The 8,587-nt window shown below is 48.8% G+C and overlaps 1 protein-coding gene across 4 annotated transcripts in view; it reads right to left on the bottom strand.

The window, feature by feature from the left end:
* Nucleotides 1–871: 871 nt before the first annotated feature.
* GBF1 (golgi brefeldin A resistant guanine nucleotide exchange factor 1) overlaps nucleotides 872–8,587 on the bottom strand; it is a 127,106-nt gene continuing 119,390 nt past the window's right edge. For 3 of the 4 annotated variants that reach the window (XM_051981277.1, XM_051981274.1, XM_051981276.1), the window contains 17 exons: nucleotides 8,409–8,585; nucleotides 8,067–8,131; nucleotides 7,850–7,973; nucleotides 7,641–7,712; nucleotides 7,457–7,551; nucleotides 6,993–7,146; nucleotides 6,359–6,584; nucleotides 5,531–5,691; nucleotides 5,117–5,363; nucleotides 4,810–5,015; nucleotides 4,401–4,551; nucleotides 4,187–4,317; nucleotides 3,833–3,934; nucleotides 3,276–3,389; nucleotides 2,810–2,990; nucleotides 2,472–2,609; nucleotides 872–1,794 (listed from right to left, as the gene is read on the bottom strand). In XM_051981277.1, coding sequence (XP_051837237.1) covers nucleotides 1,517–1,794; nucleotides 2,472–2,609; nucleotides 2,810–2,990; nucleotides 3,276–3,389; nucleotides 3,833–3,934; nucleotides 4,187–4,317; nucleotides 4,401–4,551; nucleotides 4,810–5,015; nucleotides 5,117–5,363; nucleotides 5,531–5,691; nucleotides 6,359–6,584; nucleotides 6,993–7,146; nucleotides 7,457–7,551; nucleotides 7,641–7,712; nucleotides 7,850–7,973; nucleotides 8,067–8,131; nucleotides 8,409–8,585 — 2,622 coding nt within the window. In that variant the 3' untranslated portion in view covers nucleotides 872–1,516. The remainder of the gene's footprint in view (nucleotides 1,795–2,471; nucleotides 2,610–2,809; nucleotides 2,991–3,275; nucleotides 3,390–3,832; nucleotides 3,935–4,186; nucleotides 4,318–4,400; nucleotides 4,552–4,809; nucleotides 5,016–5,116; nucleotides 5,364–5,530; nucleotides 5,692–6,358; nucleotides 6,585–6,992; nucleotides 7,147–7,456; nucleotides 7,552–7,640; nucleotides 7,713–7,849; nucleotides 7,974–8,066; nucleotides 8,132–8,408; nucleotides 8,586–8,587) is intronic. The other variant, XM_051981275.1, reaches the window with a different exon arrangement.

The following is an 8,587-nucleotide window of genomic DNA, read 5'->3' as shown; positions in this document are numbered from 1 at the left end:
AAAATGGCATAAATTAACAAGAATGTAGAGGCAACTCCAGAGGTCCTTGTCCCTCTCCTCCCTGGAGCCGCTGACAGAGGAGGACCAGGAACAGAGCTTGGCAATTTACAAGTGAGCCCTTAATCTATGGTAGTGGGTATGATGATGGGAAGCCCAAGCCCCATAGGCATGAGGCTAGAACTTGGAGGGCTGAGGGAAGTCTTCAGGAATATTCATCTATATACCATCTGGTCCTCTGTTTCCTCTGCAAGGAGATAAGTTGGGAGTCATAGGACTGGCAAGTCAAGAAAGCTTTCTAGGTCTCCCCAGGAGGCAATTCTGAGGAGGCAGGGAGGATGTGGGCTCTAATGCTTCTTCATACTTGACATCTTATGATGCTATGACTTAGTTCTTAGACTTAAGCTTTTGGGTCCCTAGTGATGGTAGATTGCAAAAATTAAGGTCTAGTTCTACCTAGTAATGCTTGTGCAACACAAGTCCCAATTTCAGTTCGTCGTCTTATTTCTCCTTACAGCAAGAAAACTGACTGGTGGAAAGTAACATCTGGGAGCTACAGTTCTTTATGAACTCTGTTCCAGCCTCGTCATGAGTTTTAGACTGTGCAGCTGCCCTTAGTGATACCTTCCTCTAGGCAGGAGGGTGGTTGGGCAATGTGACTGGTGCAACAAAGACGACTTGTCCTTGAATCCAACTCCTTCCAAAGTGTGGGGTCAGAAAGCAGTCGTGTCCCCTTTTATTTCTTCTCTTCCCCCCTTCACCCCAAGGATCCTGTGTATTAGGACTAGTCTCTTCTCTATTACATCACAAGCTCAGAAAAGGAAGTGTTGAGAAGGGGAGAAGGTAAAGTAGAAGGGAAAGGGAGGCTGGCATGTGGGTTTTATTATATTTATTACATTGTAAAAAGTCAATTGTTAACTTCTTCATATGTACATGCTCCTGTAGGCAATTCCCCTTGTTACCTCTGTCCCCTGGCCCTAATCGACTCCCCAAATTAAGCCAATTCTTTTGATAAAGGAGGAAGAACTGGAGGAGGTAGCTCAGGGCTGATAGGGGGAGGAGAGGTCTGAGGAAAGGGAAGCAAAGTGCAATGTGGTTGGAGTATAGCTCTCAGAGCTAGGACCGCAGGATAAGGGCAAAGAAGGGGCCCTTCCAATGCCAAGAAGCAACACGGGCAGGGCTGGTTGGCACTGATGCCCAGAAATCTTTCCCTCAAGGTCAGCCCAGGACTCCTAAGAGACCAGAGCTAGCTGAGCCCCAAGTCTGATTTCTCAGCTCTCAGCAAGGCCTCCCAGAAATGATGAGCAGAAGCCTAGTCCCTTCTCTCTGGATGATGTCTCTAGAGAGCACTGCCCTCATTCCCTTCGGCAATCTCCCAATTTGGCTCTGACGAGAGCAGCAGCAGAGGCTGGGCCGGGCCCAGGGGCGGCATCAACATAGTGTGCAACCAGAAGAGGGAGGGGGGAGAAGCCCTCAGTGGTGTGGTGGGAGGGAGAGGCCCAGTCTTCAAAGACATGTCTTAGTTGACTTCAGAAGTGGGCAAAGAGTCAGTGGGGCGAGGGGCAGTTAGCAGAGGCACAGGTGAAGTAGCCTCAATTAGGGCTGGATTGAGAATGATAGGCAATGTCATGGGTGGCACACCCACCTGCAGTGGGGAGGCCAGGGGCTGTAGGATCAGGGGGGGCTGGGCCAAGGGTGCAGGCCCCTCTGTGCTGGGACTCAACTTGCTAGGTGTCAAAACTGCAGAAGAACCAGAACTACTGGAGGTTACTCCAGACACCTCGGGCTTCTCGGGGTCTGTGGGGAAAAGGTAGAAATATTCAGTTCCCACTTCTGGCCCGTCCCTCAAACTTTCCTTCCCTACACCTGGATCAGGTAGCCTTGCCTCAGCGCGCACAAGCGTGAATGTTTCGGCCATTCAACAATCTCCTTCAATCATCTCTTTCATTTTACACCTAGGCTTAATCCCTACTCTTTCACCTTCAGTTCTAGACCAATTAAAAAAGAGAAGCCCAAATTATAATCTTCATGTTTTGCTGGTGCTTCCCCAAGTCCTCCCATTCCTCATGGGTACAGAAGGACAGCAGTACTCTCTGATTATAGCCCCTTCCCCTCACTAACACTTCAGGATAGGCGCCCTGGCTGTATCTTGGCTGATGCAGCATATAGTGTTCTGGTTCCCTGGGGCAGCTGGGTAGTGAAATAGATAGAATGCTGGGCTCGGAGTCCAAAAAACCAGATTTCAAATCCAGCTCCAGATACTAATTCTAGGCAAGTCACTTAACCTGTCTCCCTCAGTTTCCTCAAGTGTAAAATGGGAAATAATATTACCTACCTCGTAAGGTGTGAGGATTAAATCTGAATATCTGTAAAGTACAGTGTCTGGCATATAGTAGGTGCTTAATAAATGCTTGTTCTCTTCTCCTTTTTCCCCTCACCTTTAACATTTAGAAGTGCAGAAAAAGGCTACTCACCATAGGCCCCCGGCTCTGAGGGCATTTCTGGCGTATATATGTGACTGGGCATCCTTGTGTCACTGGCAGCAGGAGCCAAATGGGCAGAGGCCAAGGACTTCTGGGAATGTGGTTCAGTAGGCACAGGTGGCAGGGGGTCTGAGTAAAGTGATAGTTCAGATAGTCTCTCTTAGCTTTCTGTAAAGGAATAGTTTTGCCTCCTCCCAATGGCCAGTGTGCCATGCACCAACCCATGGTACTGAATCCAAATTTACTTCTAGGCTTTCTCAGAACTATAGGGTTCTTTATGCTGAAGCCAGGAAAAAGTGCATAGGAATATCTTCCCCCAAGTTCCTTACCAGGGATGACTGTCTGCTTGAAGAGTTCATCTCGTAGATGGGGAAGAAAACAGTCAATACGCTCCCAGGTGATCTCCCAGAGAGCAGAGGAGCCACTTCCCCTTGTGTCTGCATTGTGAAAGATCTCCGCAGTATCCATCACTAGCAGCATGTTCTTCAAGGACTCAGGGATGGCCTCAAACTGGGGGAGAGAAGTGCATATTGGAAGGGGTGAAACTGAATAGATGGGAGAGAGGCAAGGAAGAACAGTCCTCAGACAAGGAAACTGGACAACACTTTCCAAACGCGTGAGGAAGTTGGGAATTTACAGCTTAGCAGGGGAGAGGCAATGTAACTGGGAGTGGGAGAGGTGGAAGGAGCATAGGTAAAGAGGCCACACTGAGGATAAGCCAGGAAGGAGGCTCGTGGATAGAAACCAAGTTTAATGGAGAGGGAGCACAGTTTGGGGAACCGTAGGGAACCCTACCAGTAAGTCACTGGAACCCGCATGCATATACTTGTCCATGAAATCCAGAATGGTCAGCCAGAGTGCAGCAAAGGTTGGAAGTGACAGCAGTGGGGACAGGTGCTGCAGGAATACCTGTAGCCCACCAGAGGCTTATTAGATGATTGAAGATACCCTACTCATCCCTAGTTCTAGGGATGGGAAGAATCCTTGTCTAGCCTGTTTCCCTTATAGGCCTTTGATTTGGGTAACTCCCCAGAGGCTCAGGATTCTTCTGGGTCCACAGGTTCCATAAAGCAGGGCTTCTTAAACTTTTCCCACTTACTACTCCCTTTTCAATTGAGAAATTTTTACATGACCCCAGGGATACAGATATATAAAATATACAAATCAAACATTTACTGATAATAAATCCCAATTTTGTGACCTCCCACATTCAGTTACATGTGGCTACATCACAACCCAAAAGAAACTTTGCCACAGGACATTGGGGGATACTGTTTTCCCTGCCTTTCCTATCTGCCAGAAGCTGCTGTTTGGGCAGAGCTAAAAGTGTGGGAAGAGGGTCTGGTACATACCTTGGAGAGTAGTGTAGAAGCCCTCATCCGTGTCTCTTCCATGCCAACCAAATCTGCGGGACTGATGTTCTCCAAAAGCTTGGTCAGCAGAGGAAACAGCACCTGGTGGTCAATCACCCCACATCCCACCCCACCAGTAAGGTCATTGGTAAGCTTGGCTCCCAAAGAGCCAGGAAAATGGCTGGGGGAATGGAGGAAGGGAAACACATCATGGGGATAGGCTGGGGCACAAGATGAATATTAATACAGATGATTAATATAATTATATAAATTTATATATATAAATATAAATATAATATGAATATTAATTATCCCTGCCTCAAGCTGCCCAGGCTTTCTTCTCCATTCCATTACCTTATTAAAACAGGACTCCCATTCCAGGGCATCTAGCTTCTGCAAGTCATGTACTAATAGTGCCCTTTGCAGATAAGTGAGTGCCTGCATACGGACCTGACGCCGGGCATCGCAGCAGAGCCAGGCAATACCTGAGCAGGACAGAAGGATCACAGTGACTGTTGTCATTCCAATCTACTTCCTCAGTCCCACCACTCATGTTCTTGGGAATTACCCTGAAGCAGTGGACACCAGCAATGAGCCCAGAGAGTTCGGGAGTCGGCTTCAATCTTCTTGCCCCCCGTCTCCAAGTGACGCTGCTCCTCAGCCCATGAGCTGTAAATAGTTGCTGCCCGTGTGTGCAGGGTATGCATCAAGTCCAGCAGCTGGGATCCCAAAAGAAGGAGTTGTGACAAGGGTCCGAGGAGCTCAGACTATTTCACCTTCCAGCCCCAGACCCAGTTCCCTCAAGAACAACATATATCCCATCAATCATCCTATTCCCAGGACAAGGCCACCATCCAAATCCTATGTTTAGGCTCCCCAGATTCCCATTCCAGCCTGAGCCTGCCTACCCTGGCCCCAGCTGGATTCCCCAACAGCCAGGCGCAGGGAGAAAAGGAAATAAATGGTGCCATACTTACGTCCTGACTGACCTGTAAAGACACCGTGTGGTAGCTAGCAGGTACTCCTTCATCGTCTTCATCATCACTGTGTCCGCCACGAGTTGTGTGCTGGCTGGATGCCCGGGGTCGACGAAGCACTGAGCCATCCTTCGACTTCTTCTTGAAGCGGTTCCCTTTGCTGTCGTATTTGTGGCATTTGCTCCGTTTTTCCTGAGATTTGCATCCTGTGGAGACCCAGGCCATATTTCCGTTTTTACATGAATTCTTCCCTCCCCTCTGTCTCCTTTCCAGCCAGTGACCTTTTTGACCTTTTCCACCCACTTACCACCATTCAGACTGGCCTCCACAAAAATTCGGATAGTCTTGACACAGAGCTCAAAATTGTCTGGGGTAATATGAGCAGCATCACGCACGATGAAAGATAGTGACTCCACACATTTGAGCAGGGACTTTGTGTCATGAGGACCCAGATCCAACCCTACAGTAAGGCTGTACTGATTCACCAGAGGAGAAGGGCCAAGCCGGTTTGGTCCCGGGGCTGGCTTGGAGCTATCTATGTCATCCTTTCCAACCTGTCCAGAATATGAAGGTGGGTAGCAAGTTGGATGATGGACCTGGCACAAAGTTCACACGACTTGGCTCTACTTGTCCCCTTCACATGCTCCAAGAAAACCAGGAAGCCATCTAGACCAGGATGGGGACTCCTATAGCCCACTGCCCACTGCCCTTGCTTTCTCACCACGAGCCAACCACTGTTGACCACGTCGGCATCAGTAGCTGAGCGGTGCATCTTGCCTGGTCTACCGTGGTCAGTGTAGACCTCTGAGTCCGAGGTGTAGCCTCGGTCCAAGCTGACGTCACTGGGGTGGTAGGAGGAGATTTCACTGTCTGACTGAGCACCTGAGCCAAGTGAGAATGTGAGCAGAGTAAGGGTGGAAACGGGGCTACAGTTGAAAGATGTTGAAAGAAATTACTAACGGACACTATGGGCTCATTTCCCACGAAAGGAAGGATTCTCCTCTGTCTGGTTCAGCTTAGTCCTTACCACAAGACAAAAGCACAGACCAGATAACCTTGACTGTAGTCCTTGAGGTAATAGACTCAGGCTCCTTTTGACAAGGGTTACCACTGGAGGGACTGAAGGAGAGTTGGTATCATTCCTTGATATGTGACAACCAAATGAGGTAGTGGATAGATAACCAGACTTGGAGTCTGGAAGATTTGAGTTCAACTCTTGTTTAAACTATTGCTAGCTATGTGACCAAAGACAGGAACCTTAACCTCTCTGAGCCTCAGTTCCCTCATCTATAATACAAGGGATTGGAATGGGTGATCTCTAAGGTTATCTTTCCAGCTGTTTCTATATTTTCTGGGCTCCCATTGGAACTTTATCTAAGGACACTGGGGAGTTTAGCAGCAGATGCAAGAATTTAATTTGCTTAATGCAATCTCTGACCTTTCTTTTCCTTCTTTAGACTTGTTCTCTCTGACCCATGGAAGACTGCAAAAGTGGAAAATCAGCTGCTTATGTGGGGTAAGTGTTCGGTTTCCCCAGGGGAAGGCTCACCAGTATCAGTGGTATCTGCCCTGGCTGTGGCCTGCAGAGAGGGGGGAGGCTTCACCCCTGAGCCGATGCACTCCAGGAGGGTAAAGAGGGTGGCCCAGTCATCCCCAGAGTGGATGTTTGCTGCATTGGTCTTGAGTAGTTCATGGAGGCCATAGGCAACCTGGTGGCTGACACGAGACAGCACACTAGGTTTCATCAGTAGTAGGATACGAAGGGACAGCAGCACCTAGAATGGTAGGAAGTGAGCACAGGGCTCACCACTCACCCTCTTACTTCCCTGCTTGCCTTGCCCATCCTGGGAACAGAATTGTGATAATGGTTTGCCCGTGGGGTACCCTGCTACTTCCTCTGGCCTTTTGTGGTCAGAGAAAGCAAGAAGTCCAGGATCCCAAGAGGCACAGTGGTGGTCTGGATGATGGAGGCCATTCTAGACATCTCCTCCTCCCTACCCCCTGCCCATTTCTAGATAAGAATTCTTGCTAGGGTCCTCTCATGTCATTTAGGAAGGAGTCTATGTTTCCATCATCTCTAAACCCTTTGAAGTACGGCACTGAGTGTAGTCTTTACTACAGACAGTCCCATGGATGACACTTGACCTTTGGTCTGTTTTCCCAGATGGCTAAAAATCCTTCACCTGGCCACTGATTTCTTCTCTCCTTAGCAACCGTATGGCCAGGCGCAGGAGGCCCACCACAGCCCGTTCCACCAGGAAGCAGAAATCCAGCGCCTGGACACATAGGTGGTACAGATGATCACGCACTGTTTGCCATACACAGCCTACACGGTCCCTACATGGCAAGAAGAAGGGGAGAAGAAAGAGAGCTAGTGAGGCAAGGCCCAAAGGCCATCCCTCCAGTGCCCTAGTACCATCTTAATCCCTTTAGGGTCCCTTGGTATTGATGTTGATCATAGGGCTACTGTGAGTCCTGTTCCTCTGGTATAATGGTATAATCAGGAAAGTGACAGGCCCTCCTGCTTGCTTAAATACTGATGTTCTCTTGGTACTAGTTCTAGGCACAGTGGGTTTGCCCAAAGGACCTCGGTATGGATGCAGGACGCAGCCTTATATTCATGATTCAAACCTTCTCCTTATCTTACCTGTTCTCCAGCACAATCCGCAGAAGCATTTCCAGGCAGAACGCAGCATCTTCCTCATCATAAGTCTCTTCATCTGGTGTCACCGATATCAGAGCCTACAGAAGAGTAGACAGCATACTGCTACCATGCCATCACCATCTGGTCCACCTTGTCTAGCTCCTCCCACTGTCCTTCTGCTTCATACCTTCATTAACTCTTGTAAGGACTCCAGCTGGAGGAATTTGCTTTCTGTGATCATCTTCTCTGGGTCACATTGCTACAGTGGCAGGAGGAGGGAATCAGTGGCCTGAGTTGGAGTGAGGAAAAAAATCCCACAAAGCCAGAATCCTACCCTGCAGGAAGTTGAGACCTGATCACTGAAGAAAAGAGTAGTTAGAGAGTTGGGACAGTTACCTTGATACAGTCCAGCGCCATGCGCTTGGCTTCTTGATTCTCAGTAGATGGACCTCGCATGCTGGATTGTTCAGGACCACTTAGTGTCAACCAGCTCACAAAGCTCAACACAGTTGATTCTCCTCTGGAAAGGGATGGAGAGATGGGACATATTCAGGTTAATCCCAAATTCTTGGTATTCCTTTCCCATGGCCCAGAACTTCTGGCCTATCCTCACCGATTAGATGGTGTTTCCTCCCGCTGCAGAGAGATCTTTCCATTGGGATCCACAAAATCTTCCACCTAGGAAAGGCAGCTTTTCTTAACATGACCCTTACTTATTATTCAGTCCCAATCTACTCTGGTTTTATTTCTGACAGCCTTTTGTACAGTTACTATTCTACTGAACAACTGACTTCCAATGCCTCTGCCAGATATCCTCCTGAGGAATATCATACTGATGGTCCCTGAATATTGAAACCTACTAGACAAGGACTGGGCCAAGGTAAGGCACCAGTCCTAAGCTCTGCCTTCCCCAAAGTTGCAATTTATGCTCAACTTTTGTCCCTCACCCCGTTACCTCTATCATGGCCTTGGGCAGTAGCTGGGCTCGGAACAGCTGCAGCATGGCCTCCATGATGTTCTTCCAGCCCTCCCGAAGGATGTCGCCATGGCGGTGGGCCAGATGGAAAACAGTCTTGGCTGCAATGTGAGCTTTAGGGTTGCTCCCAAACACACTGGGCAGATTCTCAATGGACT

The sequence above is a fragment of the Antechinus flavipes genome, chromosome 2, assembly GCF_016432865.1.
Source record: "Antechinus flavipes isolate AdamAnt ecotype Samford, QLD, Australia chromosome 2, AdamAnt_v2, whole genome shotgun sequence".
In the NCBI taxonomy this organism is placed as follows: Eukaryota; Metazoa; Chordata; class Mammalia; order Dasyuromorphia; family Dasyuridae; genus Antechinus; species Antechinus flavipes.
The sequence above is the reverse complement of the archived record's forward strand: the minus strand, read 5'-3'. Positions and strand labels throughout refer to the sequence as shown.